Here is a 21,126-nt window from a genome sequence, read left to right as displayed (position 1 = left end):
ATGGGGTCGCAAAGAGTCGGACATGACTGAGCGACTCAGCAGCAGCTTACTGTATTGGTGTTTTTCTTTCTGACTTACTTCACTCTGTATAATAGGCTCCAGTTTCATCCACCTCATTAGAACTGAGTCAAATGCAGGCTGCTTCTTTACCAGCTGAGCCACAAGGGAAACCCAAGAATACTGGGGTGGGTAGCCTATCCCTTTGCCAGGGGATCTTCCCGACCCAGGAATCAAACTGGGGTCTCCCGCATTGCAGGAGGATTCTTTACCAGCTGAGCCACAAGGCAAGCCCGTCTAGAGATCAGAGGCAGGTATAAATTACGTGGATTACTTTCAGTCAAATAACTCTGAAAGCAAAATAGTAAAGGCCCCTCAGGTAAGCTGTTGAGCCTCACCTTCAAAATGGGCTGTAGGCATCCTCACGCCTGCTCAGTGGCCACTCAGGGAAGTGTCTGGTGGTGGGTGGAGGCGGGGGTGTGTGCTGAGACCTGCTGGGTGCCTTTGGTCCCAGGTGGGGCTGGGATGGTGGTGGTGGGAGGCCTCAAGGAGCAAGGAAATTGTTAGGACCTGATGTGGGGGGCCCAGGAGGGAAGGAGTGCAGGGCCGGGGAGCGGGCCTACTGCATGTTCAGATCCCCGTGTGACACCCGGTGCCCCGCCATGTACGCACGTGCGTACACACCTGTGTCCTCATGGACACGGGATTCCGGTCTGCAGGCTGCCCGGCATTGACTGTCTGTGACTCAGAAAAGAATGTGTGAAATTCTGATTTCGGTTAAGCCCCAAGCGACTACTTCTGCAAGTATAAATACGTTCAGCCTGGTTTCGTCCCCTGTGTAGTAGGGGCGGGTGAAGATTTTCCACTCCTTAAAAAGGGTGCTCTGCATTTACAGCAGCAGACTTGGAAGAGCGTCCCACAGCTTTCGAATCACGGGCTGGACCACACCGGGGTGGGGCGTCAGCACTGTGGCCAGGCGTTCTCAGAATGCAGGGGTCTGAGCCTCACAGATGCCTGCTGTGTGGCCACCTCTAGGCCAGCGCTTTGAGACGCTCAGACCCAGCCTGTGTTTTGTACATGGGAGTGAGACCCCTCGCCTGGACGCTGGTGGAGGCCTTGCGGCCTGACGTGCAGAATCAGAGTCCATTCTGAGGCATCTGGGAGGGGCCTCCAGATGCCCCGCCCCCGGGCCTTGACTCTTCCCCAGGGGCACTGGCTGTGTCAGCCCTGGGCTGTCCTCGGACTTGGGGGTCTGTGCAGACTGTACTAGCTCCCAGGGGACGAAGTCTCACTCCTGGCTGGCTCATCCACGGCCCTAATTGCCTGCTCGGTTCCGGGCACGTGGCCCCTTATTGTAACAGGATGGCTTAGCTCCCACTGAGAGGCAGGATGGCTCAGCGAGCAACGTGGAGAAGACCACCGTCTCGTGGTACTGTGGGACCACCCGGTACTCATCACAGGGAGGGGTGGGAGGCGTGGCAGGCCTCTCAGAGGAACTGGCAGTGCTCAGAGGACCCACCTGCCTGTCTGGTCTGAAGGTCGCACGCAGATGGAACCTGGCGGTGGGCCGCACGGAGCAGGCAGTGGTCCCGTCGGAGGGCTGACCACGTCCTCCTGCGGGTTTCGATTCTGTTGGTCCCCGGGATCCAGAGTTCTCATGCCAGGCATGACCATTCCGAGCTGAAGTTTGCAGAGGCCTCTGCGCCTGTGTGCGGGACGGGTCGGGGGGACGAGGTGTGGTCTGGAGAGACCAAGGTGGAGACTGTTGAGGAAATCAGACCAGAAGAGACACAGAGCATGAGGACGCTGGGTCGGAGGTGGAGGTGAGCGTGCTGACTCTGGACGGGGGTGGGGTGACGTGCGTGGCCTGGGGGTCCAGGGAGGGGCCAGGGGTGGGTGGGGGCAAGGAGCTGTCCCCCTTTTCTGAAGGGCACTGCTCTCCCTCGCAGAGCTGCTTCCTGTGGTTCAGTAAGAGAGGGTTCCGTGTGACACTGAAAGTGCTTAGAAATCCGATAAGGCGCTATGCGTTAGTTGTGTCCACTTTAGTCCCATCCAACTCTGCGACCCCGTGGACTGCAGCCCACCAGGCTCCTCTGTCCATGGGATTCTCCAGGCAAGAATACTGAAGTGGGTAGCCATGCCCTCCTCCAGGGGATCTTCCCGACCCAGGGATCAAACCTGTCTTTTATGAGTTCTGTATTGGGCTTCCCTTGTGGCTCAGCTGGTAAAGAATTTGCCTGCAGTGTGGAACGCCTGGGTTCGATCCCTGGGTTGGGAAGATCCCCTGGAGAAAGGAAAGGCCACCCACTCCAGTATTACAGCCCAGAGAATTCCATGGACTGTAATCCATGGGGTCGTAAAGAGTTGGATATGACTGAGTGACTTTCACTTCACAATGGTCAATGATCTTAAGTATATTTGGGCTTCCCTTGTGGCTCAGCTGGTAAAGAATCCGCCTGCAATGTAGCATACCTGGGTTCAGTCCCTGGGTTGGGAAGATCCCAACCAAGGGAAGGGCAACCCACTCCAGTATTCTGGCCTGGAGAATTCCATGGAGGCCATTGGATCACAAAGAATCTGGCACGAATGAGTAGCTTTCACTTTCCTGGATCACTCTGGGCTCCCCTGGTGGCTCAGAGGTAAAGAGTCTGCCTGCAATGTGGGAGACCTGGGTTTGATTCCTGGGTTGGGAAGATCCCCTGGAGAAGGAAATGGCAACCCACTCCAGTATTCTGGCCTGGAGAATCCCGTGGATGGAGAAGCCTGGTGGGCTCCAGTCCGTGGGGTTGCAGAGTCGGATACGGCTGAGCGACTTCACTGTCTTGGAAGCGGATTCTTTCCCGCTGGTGACACCTGGGAAGCCCAAGGTGCTCCAGCAACGGTTGGCATAGATGGTCTGGGTTTTTGTTTGGCAGGTTCTGCATCACCTGGTATGTACTTTGCACAGCCTTGTCCTCTGGACTCCTGTGAGTTAGATTTTCCTTCCTGACAACCATAGAAAACACCTTTGATTACTGAGACATGTGCGTGATCCCTGGGGATGCGTGTGCAGGTGTGTTCTCCAGCTGCTCAGGGGAGCTGACCCCTGCATCTGGAACCCCAGTGGGATGGCTCGTCCTCCTACTTGAGTTGGGAGGTGTGAAGTCCAGTTTTCTGGCTCTCTCGCCCTGTGTGAGGGAGTCTGGTGCGGGGTTCAAGCATGAGAGTCAGGGATCCTCACGTTTAGGAAGAAGGTCTACGTTCCTGCTGAAGGACCTCATCTGGGCTTGTCCGGCTGTGTTGAGGGTGTTCCCTCCTAGCATAGGAGGAGCCTGTGTGCAGCCCTAAGACCCGAGCCTGGGGGCAGTGGGGATCGTGGGTCTCCATCATTACCAACAGGCGGCGACCGACTTGTTTCACGCAGAGCCCACCACTCACACCACATCTTCTGTTTTGGTTTTCTCTGGGTGGGCCAGGCTCTCCAGTGGTTAGGACTTCACGTTCTCACTTCTGAAGGCCTGGTGGGTTCAACCCCTGGTCCAGGAAGTGAGATCCCTCAAGCCACGCAGTGCAGCAAACAACAGCAGTGACAAACTGCAAAAAATAAAAAACCAAACAAAGCCGCTTTCACAGGAAGAAAGATGCGTTGAGATGCCCCGTCTCCCACTGTCTTCCCTCCCGGGTTTGCTCTCGGGGTTTTCTGGTCTCTGGGGGGTTACCTCCCCTTCTGAGCTGTCCTCTGCTTTGATTTGACTGGGTTTCAGGAGCGGGAGGTGAGCCCCGGGGCCGTCCCCCCATTTAACCAGAAGCCGTGTCCCCGCACAGATTCGCCATGTTCCACAAGGTCAGGATTCCACGCCAGGACCTGCTAAACCGCTCGGGAGACGTCACCCCTGAGGGCGCCTACGTCACCCACATCAAGGTACCAGAGCCTTCAGGCTGGGGGGCTGTCTGTGGGTGACGAAGCCGTCCCCTCCAGGGCCACAGGACATGCACCCCCCTTCAGGGAGAAGGAGAGGCACCAAGGGAGCCAGAGGCCTGTGAGAACCTCCACCAGGAAAGGGGGCGCTTGGGTCCACCGCACCTCCGGGGCCCCAGGCATGACATCGCCCCCCACCCTCACTGGCCCCCTGGGGTTACAGCTGGGGAGGCTGCCCCCACCAGCACTGCTCCCCACAGCGGGGAGAGGGAAGGGTTGCCCGGTGGGCCGGGCACCCACGTGGGCCGCCACGTCCTCCGGTGTCTGGGACTGACCGTGCCCGGAAGTTCATTGAGGGTGGACACGTAGGGGCCTGGCCCTGGGCCCTTTCCAGACCTGGCCAGGTCAGGGTGACTGAGCCCGCCCAGTCCTGAACCCACGGCCAGGATGACCCAACACCACACGTAGGCTGCTCGCAGCTGAGAGCAGGGCTTCAATGAACGTGATGAGTACCTTCTGATCGGGAGAGAGCCTGGAGGTGACAGGGCAGGCCATTCAGAAAAGGAAACAGGGATATGAAACCCAGAAGTATGGAGGTAGACGAGAGAGCGCGGTGGAGGGGCCGACCAGTGGGGTTGGACTTCAGCGAAGCAAGCGGGAGGCAGGGGTGGAGAGAGCCCAGAGCCAGCTCATACCAGCAGCGGAGACTGAGGTCTCTAAATTACAAAAGGAAGACCGCCTCGACTCGGGGGGCCACACAGGGGCATCAGGGGCTGCCACCCCAGGCTCACTGTCGAGAAATACCAGAACCTCAGAGAGAAGACCCTTATCCCTCCCTGCGACAGGAGGCAGAGCGGCTCCCGTAGGATCAAAGCCCCTTTACCTCCGATTTTCCCAGCCCGACGCTGACTGAAAGCAGTCAGGAGAAGGATGTTTCTCACCACGATGGAAAGCAACTGTGCATGTGCTTTTTCTAAACACAGCTAAGCTATCATTCATGCATGAGAACGTAGTAACTGTTCATGGCCAGGAGCTTGGAAGGCTGCTGCACAAATACCAGAGTGGACATGGCTTTGGGAGAAAAGCCTGAATCATAAAATAAATGAAGCGGGAGAAGCAGCAGGGGTGAGGGAGGCGCACGTGATCACGTCATTTGGTGAGACTGTCAGGCCGATGTACCCAGGTGCTGCCGATGGGCCTGAAAGCCAAGCTGCTCCTAGGGACCATGGAAAGCACCTTGAAACTTACAACAGACTGTAAATAGATGCACACGGGCAGTTACCTAGTTTTAAACCCTGATGCTGGGAGGGATTGGGAGGAGGAGAAGGGGCCGACAGGATGAGATGGCTGGATGGCATCACCGACTCGATGGACTTGAGTTTGAGTGAACTCTGGGAGTTGGTGATGGACAGGGAGGCCTGGCGTGCTGCAGTCCATGGGGTCGCGGAGAGTCGGACACGACTGAGTGGCTGAGCAACAGCAAACAATGAAAGGTCACAGAAAACAACGGAGGACCGTTCCGATGGCCGTCACAGCCCTTGCGATGGTGGCTCACGGGGAGGCGGGAACCCCAGGGGAGCGAGGAGGGAGCCCTTTTTATGAACAAGACGTTGGCGCCGGCTGTGTTCTCCGCCCTCGCTCTCGGCACAGCCGCGTCTGGTCCTCAGTGAGGTCTAGAGCAGGGCTTCCTGCCTCCACGTGGCAGCTCATAGGTCTGCACAGGTGGCGTGTCTGCCCGGGGCCCCTTCCTGCTGTGGGCTGGGTGTCCCCCGTACCGTCCCATGACGGGCACACCGGCTCCCCCGGCCGCTCAGCCTCCCTGGCTCCAGGGTCCTGTGTCTGGGGTGCCCCGGGGGCTGGGCCTGGAGTGTTGAATGAGGACAGGCGCACCCATCCACCCCCGCGCCCATCCCCGAGGTGGCCCGCAGGTCCCGGGCCCGCCGCCACCTGCTCTCCTCCCGCAGGATGTGGGGCAGCACTTCAGCCAGTCCCTGGGCGCCCTGTCGTACGGCCGGGTCGCCGTCGTGGGCTCGTCTGTCGTGAACCTGAAGCTGGCCGTGTCCATCGCTCTGCGTTTCTCGGCCACCAGGCGTCAGTTTGGGCCGACGGATGAGGAGGAAATCCCGGTGCTGGAGTACCCACTGCAGGTACAGCGTCTGCGGGCATGGACTCGCTGTGTTTCCATCTGTGTGCAAACACACCGCCTCTCTCAAGGCTCTGCAGCTGGGTCACGGGAGCAGACCGGCCTTCTTCTGGAGTTAAAGGGTGACACCAGGCCCCGGGAAGGCGTGCGGCCTCAGGGGCCACAGGTGGTCTCCACGATGGTCTTTACTTGAAATGAGGGGCTTGGAGGAGGCGCTGTGGTGAGGCAGGGGTGGGGGGTCAGGTGTGCACGCTCACCGCTTCTCTGGGGCCCTGTGCGTCCAGGCTGTGCTCTGACACGCCCCTTCATCCCGGGGCGCAGTGACTGAGTATGCGGTGGTGTTCACGGTGACGTCCTTTAGCAGCGGGGACACTGCCCCATCCAGGTCCTCTGAGGCTGAGGCAGCCCCAGACAGCAGGGGTGCACCCTGAGCCGAGCATCAGCTGGTCGCCTGGCTGGGGCGGGGGTGGGCGTGGCATTTGATCACAGGGTGCCCCACCAGCATCTCTGCATCCACAGCCCTTCCAGGCCCACCATACAGCTGCCCTGTGCACCAGGTGACTGGTGGGGCCCCAGAGGCAGCAGCTAGGCCAAGCCCCAGTCTTGGGCCCAGCAGTGCGTGAGCAAAGGCGTGTTTGAGTAAGCGTTTCAGGACATCATAACTGGATCGAATTTGTTTAACCCTTAGTAGGACCACGAACCTGGTTTAATACCAAAGGAGCAAGTGAGGAAGAGCCTCGTGCCTAGTTTGTGCCTGGCTGGCACGCAGCGTCCACCGCGCCGCTGGACCCCGTGGTCCTTGTGAGGTCACAGCAAGCCCCCCTGCCTGGGCTCGAAGCCTGGCCTCAGCGGTCACCAGAGCCCACCTGAGCACCATGCGTGGGCTCCTGGCCCCAGGTCCACCCCACCCTTGCTGTGCGCCCTGGGGCGCGGCGCTGAGCCTTGCTCTGCTCTAGATTTCTCCTTTGCACGTTGGGAGCGGTAATCACGCCCCGCTGTGGGTGGCTGCGGGGATTAGCCACATTAGGGCAGCCGCACAGGGACCGCACACAGGGATTGCTGGCGGCGGCGGTGACTGTCTTCCGGGTCCGCTCAGCCTCCCCGCTCCATCCAGGTAACAGCAGACACGCGCCGGTGAAACAGACGTGCTCCCTCGGCCTCCGGAGCCTGTTTCCCCTTCTGGCCCGGGAGCAGTCGCTGTCTTGCTCCTAGGGTCACAAAGGGCAAGGCGTTGCCAGGTCAGCCCTGCGCTCGGGCACAGTGGCCTGGCTGTTTCTCAGCTGTGTTATGGTTCAGTGTTTACTCTGGCTGAGGGATTACATGGCTGGGACAGCGGGCAGACCGGTGCAGGGCAGTGCCCGTCGGCGCTTCTCCCTGAGGAGAGGTTCAGGGCCTTGTGCTCTAACATGGGGACCGTGGGGGTGGGTTCCAGCCGCCCCCGCCCTGCCGAGGACGTGGCAGTGTTCAGCCGGGGATTTGTCCATTTCAGCAATGGCGCTTACTGCCGTACCTGGCTGCCGCCTACGCCTTGGACCACTTTTCCAAATCGCTCTTCCTGGATCTGGCGGAGCTTCAGCAAGGCCTCCTGGGGAAAGACCAAAGCGTCAGGCAGGTGAGAGCCCCCTGCTTTTTCTCTGCAGCGTTCATCCTCATGTAAATCTCACTGTGTTTGAACAGGGCAGGCTCAGCCTTTCTTTCAAAACAAGCTGGGTGTGTGGATCTGCAGGGATGATGCAGGCTCGTCTGACTTGACCCCTAGGCTGTGTCCTCCCGGAGCCCGTCGTGGGGATGGGGGCCTTGTCGGCACGTGTCCGCACCCCTCGTTCTCAAGGGTATGCTGACATGGCTCCTGGTTCCCGTCTGTGAGTTCAGCTGTTGTTCTCCTCTGGAGAACAGGATGCTTTTGCAAAATCCACATTACGGGCCCCCTCTGTGGATTTCACGGTTCTGATCCTTTCGAAAACAACCCCACAAAAGGTCTGCGTCCAGCTGACTGGATGTGAGCTGACAGGCGTGGCTTTGGGCCAGATGCGAGCGTGCAGACCTGCTGAGATCAGCCCCGTGCACAGAAGGGTCGTCTGCTAATTCCCGTGTGTGGACACCTCACATGTTGATTTTTTCTCTGCTTCATGCTGCCTCCTGGGCAGAGCGAAAAGTCACAGACCAAGTGCATCTGAAAACTCATCAGAAATGCTCTAGAGGGTGGGCTTATCAGCCACGCCCTGAAAAGCCTGTATCAAATTAGCACATTTTGAATATCCAGCATAGACACCCAGGCGTCAGGAGGCAGAGGGTGAAGGGGTAGAGGGCTGGCAGAGTGCAGAGCTGCGCAGTCAGGCTGATGTGACCCCGAGGACCATTTCATCAGGAGTGTGGAGCTAATGCATTTTTCCCCCCAAACATGAGTCACTGAAGTTTTGCCAGCTGACAATGGAATTGTCCTGTTAGTTATGTTTTTAAGTGTCACCATGGTCTTTTTTTTTCTTCTGAAGCTCAGAAAAAGTAGTTCAACCCAGGCATGGGGTACAAGCGCTTCTGTGAAGCTGAAAATGCTGGAAAAGCACATCACCTTATTTAGCGGGTGTGTGTAGGTGTGTCTTTCTTGTAATTGTTGTTACCAATGATCACGTTGAAGTAAAAGAATATTTACTAGATGTGTTAAAGCTAGGGACCCTGAGCGGGGCCTGCACAGGGGGCCCTGAATGGCCAGGGCTTTGTAGCCCTCTGGGGCTGCCCCCACCCTCTCCCCTGGGGGCTGCGTGTCAGCACTGTGTCAGTCCCATCCCTTGGGTTTCTTCCTCGTCTCCCCGTGAATGACTGGAGCTTGAACAGCTGTCGCTCAGGTTCGCACTGTGAACTTCATGTAAAGTGAGCCATAACACATGCTCTTCCGCACTCAGCCTCCCCACGAGGGAGCAGCTGCGGTGGTTTATCTCCAGTGATAGGAAGTTGTGTGACTAGACCACAGGGTATCCACGCGTAGATGAACCCTGTTTCTTAAGCTAAAACTGGGTTTCCTACTATTGCAGCTGTCAGCCACCTGGGGTCAGACTGGAGGGGGCGTAGGTCTTTGAGGCTGAGCTTGGACCGTCCCCTGCCCTCCGGGGTCGGAGCCTCTCTACCCCTAATCTTGTTGGCTTCTCTCCCTCCCAAGACAGAGCTGAGACGCGAGATCCATGCCTTGTCGTCGGCCGGCAAGTCCCTGGCCTCGTGGATGGCCCATCGGGGGATCCAGGAGTGCCGCGAGGCATGTGGAGGATACGGCTACCTGGCCAGTAGGTTTCAGAGACACCTGGGCTGGTTCCTGTCCTCATCCCTACCATGTGACTCATACCTGACCAGGGGTCAGCGCACGGCCAACCAGGGGTCAGCACACGGCCAACCAGGGGTCAGCGCATGGCCAACCAGGGGTCAGCGCACGGCCAACCAGGGGTCAGCACACGGCCAGGGGTCACTGCACGGTCAGGGGTCAGCATATGACTGGGATTAGCACACGGCCAGGGGTCAGCACACGGCCAACCAGGGGTCAGCGCACAGCCAACCAGGGGTCAGCACACGGCCAGCCAGGGGTCAGCGCACGGCCAGCCAGGGGTCAGCACACGGCCAACCAGGGGTCAGCGCACGGCCAACCAGGGGTCAGTACACGGCCAGGGGTCACTGCACTGTCAGGGGTCAGCGTATGACTGGGATCAGCACACGGCCAGGGGTCAGCACACGACCAGGGGTCACTGCACTGTCAGGGGTCAGCGTATGACTGGGATCAGCACACGGCCAGGGGTCAGCACACGACCAGGGGTCACTGCACGGTCAGGGGTCAGCGTATGACTGGGATCAGCACACAGCCAGGGGTCAGTGCGTGACACGGGTCAGCGCACAACAGGGGTCAACTCACGGCCAGGGGTCAGCGTATGACAGGGATCAGCACACGGCCAGGGGTCAGCGCATGACAGGGGTCAGTGCATGGCCAGGGGTCAGCGTATGACCAGGATCAGCACACGGCCAGGGGTCAGCACATGACCAACCAGCGGTCAACTCATGGCCAGGGGTCAGTGCATGACCAGGGGTCAGCGCATGACTAGGGGTCAGCACATGGCCAGGGGTCAGCGCACAACCAACCAGGGGTCAACTCACGGCCAGGGGTCAGCGCACAACCAACCAGGGGTCAACTCACGGCCAGGGGTCAGCGCACGACCAACCAGGGGTCAACACACGACCAGGGGTCAGTGCATGACCAACCAGGGGTCAACTCACGGCCAGGGGTCAGTGCATGACCAACCAGGGGTCAACTCACGGCCAGGGGTCAGTGCATGACCAACCAGGGGTCAGCACACAACAGCCTACGGGCCAAAGGCTTTTTGGTAGATAAAGATTTTTGTAAATAATGATACATTGGCACCGGCCGTGATCATTCGTTTACACACTTCCTGTGTTCCTGCTCCCCCTGCAGAGCTGACATGTCTCAGCAGAGCCTAAAGCATTTACCATCTGGAACCTTCCAGAGCAGGTTGGCGGGCCCTGCCCTCGTCTCATCCCTCCGTTCCCTGCCACCTGCTGCTCCTTGGCTGAAACTCAGGGGTCACGAGGCAGCGTGGAGCCTGAAAACCAGAACGGAAGGGAGCTTATCATCCCTTCATCTGAGCTGGAACTTTCTGGTTAATGACTTGGCAGTACCCTGGCAGCACGTTTTGTTCCGATGAAGCACTCTGAGACTTAGCATGCAGTTCTGTTGGCGCCGGCGGCTGTTTGAGCAGCTGGTGGGTGGTGCACAGAGCAGGTGACCGACAGGCCGGGCCCAGATCCTATCTCCTCTGTCTCTATCTCTGCTGGCCGCTGGTTGCGCAGCCGAGGGCAGGCTGGCCCCGCACACTGCTCCTTGCTGTCCTTCTCCATGAGATGGGGCTGATGATAGCATGGCTCGGCAGGGGTTCTTGCGGCGGGTGAGCAAATGAACGTGCTTGAAGGGTTCAGACAACGAGGGCAGGTGGCCTGCGCCCCGTTACTCTGATCTGTTGTTATTATTGTGAAAGCAAAAGTCTTAGTCGATCAGTTGTGTCCAACTCTTTGGACTGTAGCCCGCCAGGCTCCTCTGTCCATGGGATTCTCCGGGCAAGAATACTGAAGCGGGTTTCCGTGCCCTTCTCCAGGGGGTTTTCACGACGCAGGGATCAAACCTGGGTCTCCTGCGTGGCAGGTGGATTCTTTACCGTCTGAGCCGCCATTGAAGCCCATTATTATTATAGTCATGCTTACTATTTGCAGCTCACCTGCCTAACTTCCTATCTGCTGATCTTCGGTCACCGACGGGTAAAGTCTGGTGACTCAGACGAGGCAGCGGTGTAATTGGCAGAGACGCTCTCTGACGGTTTGTCCCTCCGGAGCCTTTAGGTGCTGGTTGAGTCTGAGCATCTCGGTGGTGCTCTGTAGACAGCTGCGTGCTCTTGGTGAGGACGTGTCCCGGTTACTCCTCAACGGCGGGGGGCCGGCGGGGGGTGGGGGCCTCGCCTTCTCTGCTGTCTGTGTTACTGACACGTGGGTGACCGTGGCGCCACAGAAGTTACCCTCCCGTGTGTTTTGTCTTCTGTGCAGTGTTCTTTGTAATTCTTGTTTGTTGTTACAGCTCATAGAGACGCTATAAATAGTTTAGAATGAGGAGCTTGAATCATGCAGCCCGCAGACAGCAGAGATGACCGAATCAAGTGTCATCACATAATTCCTTCTGGGCTGAAGCCAGTGTGGCCAAACTCAGGGATAAATGTAAAGCCCTTGATCTACATTTAAATATCAGTTTCTAGTCATCTCTGCAAGGTTGCTCTCAGATATTCACGTTCAGTGCTCTGACTGTGGCATGGGGCAGCAAGTCAGCGGAAGACGATCAGGGTGTCATAGGTGACCACAAGCCTCGCATCTGCCACAGAGCACCTCAGCACCCTTGTAGACTGTTCACAGCAGCATGTGAGTGTGAGAAGTTGGGGGTCCTACCCATTCTCCCACCTCAGCCTCACATCCGGGGAACATCCTATTAATATTCCGGAGACCCAGGTGGGGAGGGTCTGGGAAGAATCCTTTATGAAATCTGCGAAGGAATTGGGTTATTTCACTGGTAGGAAAGGCAAGAGAAAAAGAAGCCTTGTCTTCAGATATTTGAGACGTCGCATGTAAAGAGAAGGGTGTATGAGGAAGAAGGGCACCCGCCCAGGTAGTCCACTTTGTCAGTGGCCCCGCCCGGAGGGAGCTGTGCCAGGCGATCCATGAGACTCGTGGTGGCGACGGGATGCAGGTGGCAGTGGATGCTTCCTGAGTGCAGTGCAGGGCTTCCCGGGAGCCTTGCGGGTGTTCCCAGCATGTCCTTGAAGAGGGAGCAGCCGGATGGATAGGGCGCACTGCTGGCTGGGGGCGGAGCTGGACCTGGAGAGGGCAGGAAGTGCTTCGTCCAGTCAGGCTGGGCCTGGAACCTGACCTCAGGGCCCCAGATGGCGGGGGTGGGGGCATCTCTCCCGCCCGTACCCCAGTGATGAGCACACCCCCTTGCAGTGAACCGTCTGGGCGACCTCAGAGATGACCATGACCCCAACTGCACGTACGAAGGTGACAACAGCGTCCTGCTGCAGCAGACTGGCAACTACCTGCTTGGCCTGCTGGCTTGCCGGGACCAAGGTGAGGCGGCCGGCAGCGCTGCGGGGTGAGGGGGTTCCCAGGGCCCCCTGAGCCAGCCCGTCTGTCAGGATGGATGCAGGCAGGAAACTCATGATCAAATGGGGCTGGACCAGCTTCTGAAGTGATGGGCTGGGGCAGGTGCCAGTTGGGGGGGTGGATTCGTCTGCCAGATATGCCCTGGGGTGGGGGTCCTCAGCTCTCCCTAAAGTCATTGTCTGTCCCTAGGTGGTGCCCGCATTGAGAGCCCCCTGAAGACCGTGGACTTTCTGGACGCCTATCCAGACATCCTTGGCCGGAGGTTCGAGGGCTCCAGCCCTGAGGACTTGTTGGACTCCTCAGGTAAATGCATGCCCTTCCCTGTCTCCAGGTGTGCCATGCCCGGCAGGAAGCAGCCTGTTGCTTTGCTACCTCATTAATTCAATGATGATTCATCCACGGACATCCCCCTGTGTCTGACGCTGACTCAGGTGCTGACGCCAGCAGTGGAGAGAAGGGCGCTTGCTCCCCGCTCCCTGGAGTCCTGGCTCCCACCCGCCCCCCTCCCCCCGCTTCACAGTGAGTGGTCAAGGAGAGACGTCACAGGAAGAGCAGGGGTGGTTACAGCCCCTTCCCTCCCTACCACATGTTAATGACGTCTAAAGAATACACCTTCCTCCCCCAAGGGCCCACGCATCTTTCTGTCAAACCCTGTGTCCACAATAGCAGCTTCACGCCACAGCGGAGCCTTGCAAAGTCCTCACCGCCCCCTTTGTGGGTTTCAGTGAGCGTGTATCCCTCTGCTCCCCCAGAACCCCTGTGGCCAAGCACCTTGGGGCCCCCACTGTGGTCCCACCCAACCCCCAGGCACACGCTACCCCCACCCCCCCGTAGGTGGGCAGAGGCTGACCCTCTGGCCGGTCACGCTGGAGCTGGAAAGGCAGCACACCTGCCAGAGATCGAGGGTGCTGGGCCTGCTCCTGGACCTGCACCAGCTGCAGGGTTTAGGGTGCATCCCCCATCCTCCTGCCCCGCCCCGGATGGGGACAGCACCGCCTCTGCTGGCTGGTAGGACACAGGTGGGGACACGCAGGTGCACCCAGCACAGCGCTCAGCTCCGCACGGGGCTCGGGACTGGCCCTTCAACATGGAGACACCCCACCCTGTTCTAGCTGCGGTTTTCATCACAGAAATCACTGTCGAGATGCCATTATGTTCCCCCAAATGCTGTTAGCAAAGAGCCTTTGGTGTGGCAGGAGGGCATCTGGCTTGCAGGGTGTACGCGTGCCCCTGGGGTCCTCTGGATGAAGGAGCCGCCCCCACGTGCTTGAAGGGCATGTGACCCATCATAGCATCCCCAGCTGTGGGCTGTGGGGGGGTGTGTGTGTGGCCCTGCCAATCTGCACCGCCGCCCAGGCCTCCAGGAGAGGAGCTGTGGCTGCCCAGTCCACGTCCGCGGCCGGAGCGAGCATCGGGCCCGGGCCCACTTCCCAGCGGGTCTCTCCTCCATTTTCATCGACAGCAGCAACCAGAGACGTTGTGCTGGTCCCTGCCTCGGTTGCCTCCCCACCCTTTCTACGGCTTTTCTGACAGCGCACCCTCTTCATCTCTCTTTTTAAAGAGCTAGGAGGATGCTGGGACACACCCAAAGGTCTTTCTGATGGTTCCGGAGCCCCCAGATGTTGCTCCAGGAAGCCCAGGAAATGACCTCATCATTCTAGTAACATCCACCCCAGCGGAATTCCCCCCCCCACCACCTAAACCGTCCCCCATGGTAAAATCAGAGCGTAAACACATGGTCCGCCAGCTCTTGGACATGTCACGGGGCCTGCCGTGCCCACCCCCCACCCCCGCCCGGGCCGCTGGCGCTGTGAACGCAGAAGCTGCTCTGTGCACAGCGGCAGGAAGGCTGCCAGGGCAGCGTCATCTGTTTTTCCTGCGGGTGCTCTAATTTCCACTCGTTCCAACCAAGTGAAAACATCTTCTGGAGGGAAGAGCGCAAGCAAAACTCATCTGGCAGAGGAGGCTTGGCGCGGAAGGAACCCTGACGACGTCCTCCACGGGGAGAAGGGCGCCCGAAGCTCGCGGCCCTCCCTTCATCTGCAGGGCGCGCGACCATTTAAACCCCAGACCTCGGGGCCAGGCCTTGTCTCAGCTGCATCTTTGGTAGACGTTCCACGAGTGACATGTGACCCTGGGGCTCTGCAGGACGGGACACTCGGAATCTTTCCAGGGTTGAGCAAGGCCTGTTTGCAAGGTCCGGGGATATTTTCCTTCAGGAATTAGAAGGTCTATTTGGAGCGGGAGGGGCAGGGCGGCTGCCTCTCCGCCCGCTGCCTCTGATTTATGTGCTGTGGGTCCCTGTGCGCCGGGATGCGTTTAACAAATGGGCCTGAGCGCTGGGGAGCCGCACATCATGTGATCTCGTGAGACCGAGTTCTTTCCTCTCGTTGGCTCCTCACTCGCAAAAGTATTAGATAATTGGAGTGTGCAGTGGCTTGGCTGGGCTCTCCTGGAGGTTAAGACGGTGAAGAATCTGCCTACAATTCAGAAGACCGGGGTCCAATCCCTGGGTTGGGAAGAGCCCCTGGAGAAGGAAATGGCAACCCACTGCAGCATTCCTGCCTGGAGAATCCCCATGGACAGAGGAGCCTGGGGGGCCACGGTCTATGGGGTTGCAAAGAGTTGGACACCACTGAGCCACTAATACTTAGTGGGTTGGCTGCTCTGACCGCTGTGTGGGTCAGAGGGTCATAGGACAGTGGGGGTGCGTCGCATCATGTGTTCAGAGAAACTGGGGACTCAGGCTCTGGAGTGAGCTGTGTGACCTTGGGCTAGATGCTTACCTTCTCTGATCCTCCATTTCCCCGTAAGGTAGTAGGAGGAAGTGCCCTCTCTGCAAAGACCCTTTGCCCAAGTGAGAGCACGTTCACCGGTTCAGGGGGTCGGGACATGGACATGAATTTGGGGGCCCCATTCCACCCACCATCCCTGGCAGAACTGTGTGAGGGGTGCCCCGTGTCAGGTTCCACACCCCCCCAACCTGCCTTGCTAGGGTCACACACACATGCTGTGTGAGCTGGTCAGGCTGCTTGCCACCTCTGAGTCTTCGACTCCTCAGGCCTCAGAGGTGGATCGTTTGCTCACTAATGAGATGCTCAGCTGTGCTGTGAGCTTTGTTAACAGATACAGCAGCACGAAACGTCTGGAGGTCTGCAGCAGTGGGTGCCACGGGATGCCCTCCCAGGGAACAGGCTGTGCCACACGGAGGGAAATCCCAGGGCCCCTGCGTCCAGCCTTTGGGTCCAGGCCCAGTGCCCCCAGGTCGGTCCTGGGGGTCCAGAGCCCAGAGCAGCTGCGGGTCCCTCAGGCCTGGGCCCTCTGCCTGGGTAGGGGATGAGAGCGTGGACCCGGAGCCTCGCAGCCAGCTCAGACCACACCCCCATCCCCTGCTCCCTCGCCACGAGCCTGGGTGCCTCCTTGTGCTCTGGTCCTCACTGGAGCGGGCAGGAACAGCCCTGCTGGGCTGGGTGTTCTCAGTCACCCACATCCTCGGAACCAGTGAGACGTGAAGACAGAAGGACCCACAGGTGCAGGCACAGCGCTGGGCCAGGCTGGGACGATGGGGGTCTCCCTCCAACCCCTTCCAGCCAGTCCCGTCCATCCACACCACTGTCAGCAGCTTCCTCTCCTCTCCCCTTAAGAGCCGGAGGAAGGGGTGCAGTCTCAGTAGAGCTGATGTGAGGCCCAGGGCCTGGCCGGCCAGCTGGACGGGACACCACTCCTCCACCACCTACCAGAAAGTCGCCCTGACATCATACAGGTCCGAGTTTCATCCAGACTGTGTATCCTCATTGTTGATGAGGTGGCTACCCCCAAAGGACCACAAAGAAGGCTGAGTGTCAAAGAATTGATGCTTTTGAACTGTGGTGCTGGAGAAGACTCTTGAGAGTCCCTTGCACACCAAGGAGATCAAACCAGTCAATCCTAAAGGAGATCAGCCCTGAATATTCATTGGAAGGACTGATGCTGAAGCTGAAGCTCCAATACTTTGGCCACCTGATGTGAAGAGCTGACTCATTGGAAAAGACCCTGATGCTGGGAAAGATTGAAGGCAGGAGGAGAAGGGGACGACAGAGGATGAGATGGTTGGATGGCATCGCTGACTCGATGGACATGAGTTTGGGTGGACTCTGGGAGACAGTGGAGGACAGAGGAGCCATGCGGTCACAAAGAATCTGTCACAACTTAGCGACTGAACAGCAACAAGCCCAGAAGGGGCTCCATGATCTCATGGACTCTGTGATTGCTAGAACCGTGTAGAACTAGGGCCGGCCTCACAGCAGAGCCGGGGAACGCCCTCCCGCTTTGTCCGTCTCAGCCTGACCACCACCGAGGGGTGGGGGGCGGGTGGGCGGCCCTCGTCCCCGGGGCGCAGATTCCAGGGCTGTGAACTGGGTCCGTCTCACTCTGCATGAGGGTCAAGGCCGCGACACGGGGAGCCGCACTGCACTCACGTGTCTCCGTTTCTCTTTGAAGTCCCGCTGGCGGCATACGAGTGGCTGGTCTGCTACCTGCTCCGTGAGAGTCACCAGAGGCTCAATCAAGAGAAGCTCTCAGGGAAAAGCGACTTCGAAGCCAGAAACAGCTGCCAGGTACGTGTTTGTTTCAGAAGCTGCTTCTCTCGTGAGTCGCTCCTGATTCCCGCACCGCCGTGTCCTCTCTGGCTCTCTGCTGCCAGGACCAGCGATGCACCCGAGCCAGCCGAGCCCCGAGCCCTTTCCCCTACACCGTGTGGCTGGTGTCCAGACTTGGACAGCTCAGAGCTCGTCTCTGTCTGAAGTATTCGTCACTCAGGCTTCCCTGGTGGCTAAGTTGGTAAAGAGTCCGCCTGCAAGGTGGGAGACCCAGGTTCGATCCCTGGGTCAGGAAGATTCCCCCGGAGAAGGGAAAGGCTAACTCACTCCAGTATCCTGTCCTGGAGAATTCCACGGACAGGGGGCCCTGGTGGATTACATTGCAAGGGGTTGCAAAGAGTCGGACATGACTGAGCGACTGACACTTATCTGTAACTTGTTCAAACGTAAACATACTCGGAAATCAGAGCACACCAGAAATTGATACCTGGGTCGGAATGTTTCTCCTGGGGCTGGAGGCTTATCAGGGGTGAGGATTCGTGAGAGAGGGACCCGTGCGGGGAGCGGGCCGTCCTGGCCTGCGGTGTCCAGCTGCCGGCTGCTGTCGGGAGCTCTTCATGATCACGGAGCAGCAGGAACACTGGTTATGGAGCAGCTTGGGCTGTGCAGGCTAGGACTGCCCCCAAGAGTTTCTGTTCTGTGCCCCCACCACGGCCCCAGCGCAGGCACCTCATAGGACTCCTCATGGACGCTGGCCCAGGTCTGTTGATACTGTGGGCAGATCTCTGATGGCAAGGAAGGCCGTCCGGGATAAGTCGAGGGTGGGCGCTGAGTGTGAGGACTTGGGAGGGAAGCACAGGGCGCAGGGGCTGTAACAAGGCTCTCACCCCTATGGATGTTGGAGCTGCATGATTTGGCGGGTGCCTGTCTGTGCACTGTGGGGGGCCCAGCAGCACCCAGGCCTCTGCTCACTAAGAAGCCAGCAGAACCCCTGAGTTTGACAACCCCAGACTATCTCCTGACTGTGCCAGGCACCCTGGGGGGGCAAACTGCGCCTGGTCAAGAACCCCCAAGTCAGTGGGGCCTCCGGTCTGGAACGGGGAGCTGTGGGGAGCAGGTCCACTCGCTGTGGCTCTGGGGGCCTCGGTCCTGCTGCGTCTCCTCTCAGCCACTTCCTGCGTCCCTGTGACCCTCCAGGCCCTGCACGTGCTGCCTTCCTGCGTCCCTGTGACCCTCCAGGCCCTGCACGCGCTGCCTTCCTGCGTCCCTGTGACCCTCCAGGCCCTGCACGCGCTGCCTTCCTGCGTCCCTGTGACCCTCCAGGCCCTGCACACTCTGCCTTCCTGCGTCCCTGTGACCCTCCAGGCCCCCCACGTGTCGCCTTCCTGGGTCCCTGTGACCCTCCAGGCCCTGCACACGCTGCCTTCCTGCGTCCCTGTGACCCTCCAGGCCCTCTACGCACTGCCCACGCACCACGTTCTCCACAGCTGTTCATTGAGATTCTCAGACAGCAGGCTGGTGGCCCGAAGAGAAGCCAGGAGAGCCATCCAGCCTGCCCTTGGTGCCATCATCGGGGCTAGCTGTGGACATGGTCTACACCTGAGCATGCTCCTGGCCTAGGCAAGGAGGTCGTGGAGGGCAGACCCCCAGGGCCCGTGTCCCCAGGCGGCTGATGGCCTCCTCTAAACTTCTCCCAGAAGGAACACACAGCAGCCTGTGCGTGTCTGATTCCAGGGACTGGGGAGAGGAGCTCGTGGGACGCGGTGCAGGCGCCGGACACGTGAGGTTCCGTCCGCTGCTCCTCACGGCAGCGCCCGCAGGCCAGCTCCCTCCTGCTCCCTCTTCACAGACCAAGAAGCTTAGCCCGGGATGGGAGCCACGTGCCCGTGCACACACGCTCGTAAAAGCCAAGTGGGTTTGGAAGCTGGCCCCTCGACTACGAGGGCTGGGCCCTGAGCCGGCCCATCTGGGACTCGGAGCTCAGCGGGACGCAGGGTGCGTTTTTAGGGTGGCCACGTCAGAGATGGGGCTGCCTTTCCAGGCCGGCACCGGCCAATGCCATGGCCGAAATTGACCCGTGTGTTGCTCTCACAGAAAGGTCGGATGGACACAGTGTGACTGACTCTAGAAAAGCCACGCAGTTGAGAAGGGGCGAGGAGAGAGCAGAGTTTGGACTCAGTCCTGGGCTGGGACTCGCAGGGAGAATCCGCCCAAGTGGAGAGGAGCCCACGGCACGTGGACACGTCGGGGGTGGGGGTTTATTCAGTGACACGCGCTTGCGGAGGGGTTGAGGGCGCACACGGGGGGCGAGTGTGTCTCCACCAGTCGCCGATGGCGTGACCTTCTTTCACCCTTGGGGTCCAGAGCGGATTGGGGTGATGCCCTGGGGGGCTCTTAGCTTAGTGCCTGGCCCGGGTTGGTGGGGGGCACTCCCCGCCCGCCTCCATTGTCAGCTTCGTCAGCTTCCCTCCTGTGAGCACACTCCCCTCTCTGCGTCTCTCTCCCTCCAAAGTCAAGGGCGCCCACGACACGGTGAGCACGAGAGGGCAGCTGCTCTGAAGGCCCGGCTGCCCCTGCAGGCAGGACATGGGGATGCAGGCTGTGTGACCGGGTGGCGTCAGAGGCGCAGTGGGGTCTTCGAATCAGACCAGGCAGACTGGCCTGGGGAACATCCTCCCCTGAATTCCCTCCCAAGGGTACCTGGTTCTCAGACAGACCCTGGGAGAGCCCTGGCCTCGGAAGTGAGGACCCAGTGCTTGCCCTGAAAGTCAAGAGGAGGCCTTGAGCTCAGAGCCCTGCCCGCCTTGGCGACCACGCCCCCTGCTCCCCCGGAGTGTATTCTGGACCCTGCTCTGTGGATTCTGGCTGATACATGTGTGTGCTCTGTTGCTCAGTCATGTCCAACTCTTTGTGACCCCATGGACTGTAGCCTGCCAGGCTCCTCTGTCCATGGGGATTCTCCAGGCAAGAATACTGGAGTGGGTAGCCATTCCCTTCTCCAGGGGATCTTCCCAACCCAAGGATTGAACCCAGGTCTTTGCAGGTGGACTCTTTACTGTCTGAGCCACCAAGGAATTCTGGGGCAAAGTCATACAGGCATTGAGGGGTCTCTTTCCTCTCCCATCCCGGGTCACCTCTTTGCTGGATTATTTAAATTCAACAGCAACACATGCTTGTTATAACAAGTGAGGAATGCATGTGTAAGTGTTCTAATTAAAAAAAAACAGTGAACTGATAAACTAGAGAAGGAGAAAGAAAAGCTGACAAGCAAAGCTAATGATGAGCAGCAGATGTGTTGGCTATTGGTTAAAAGAGAAAAAGCCGGGGCCAGAAGACCCGTGGTGACTTCCTGCTTCCACAAACCGAGCCAGCATCGGGACTCACACGCGAGTACAACCCGGCTGGCGCTCCCTTAGTGGAGGACGTGATGGGGGTGGGAGAGAGGGGCTGTTTTCTTGAGAAACTTGGGGGGCAGTGGCGGGGCCAGGCCCTGGGAGGGGCTGACATTGCTTTCAGGTGAGTCCAGGGAGCGTGTGGGAAACCTTCTCTTTGGTTCCCGGTGCAGGAGAACCGACCTCGTGCCCTCAGGGAGCCCACCTCCCAGGGGATGCCCTAGTCCCTAGTGCCAGGACGACCTGGGCGAGCCCGTGGTGGCTGTGTGTCAGCTGTGGGGTCACCCAGGTCCCAGACAGCGCTGAGCTGAGCGCGGTCGCTGGGCCCGAGGTCCAGAGCAGCTGCTGTAGGCGGGCCTGTGTTCCTGCCGGCCTTTCCCCAGAGGCGCCGCCCAGCCCCACTGGCTGTGCCCTCTCCCCGGGTGCTGC

General features: G+C 59.3%; 1 protein-coding gene across 4 annotated transcripts in view; it reads left to right on the top strand.

Moving 5' to 3' along the window:
• ACOX3 (acyl-CoA oxidase 3, pristanoyl) overlaps positions 1-21,126 on the top strand; it is a 50,467-nt gene that overhangs the window by 21,801 nt on the left and 7,540 nt on the right. For 3 of the 4 annotated variants that reach the window (XR_008687046.2, XM_055434327.2, XM_088836570.1), the window contains exons 8-14: positions 3,802-3,898; positions 5,860-6,042; positions 7,528-7,650; positions 9,193-9,313; positions 12,570-12,692; positions 12,918-13,031; positions 17,208-17,323. Coding sequence is in view for 3 of the 4 variants with exons in the window: in XM_055434327.2 (XP_055290302.2) it covers positions 3,802-3,898; positions 5,860-6,042; positions 7,528-7,650; positions 9,193-9,313; positions 12,570-12,692; positions 12,918-13,031; positions 17,208-17,323 (877 nt within the window). In the remaining variant the exon portion in view is untranslated. The other variant, XM_088836571.1, reaches the window with a different exon arrangement.

This window comes from Moschus berezovskii, chromosome 5, assembly GCF_049115385.1.
Source record: "Moschus berezovskii isolate FMDL1 chromosome 5, NW_MosBer_1.0, whole genome shotgun sequence".
Lineage (NCBI taxonomy): Eukaryota > Metazoa > Chordata > Mammalia > Artiodactyla > Moschidae > Moschus > Moschus berezovskii.
The sequence above is the reverse complement of the archived record's forward strand: the minus strand, read 5'-3'. Positions and strand labels throughout refer to the sequence as shown.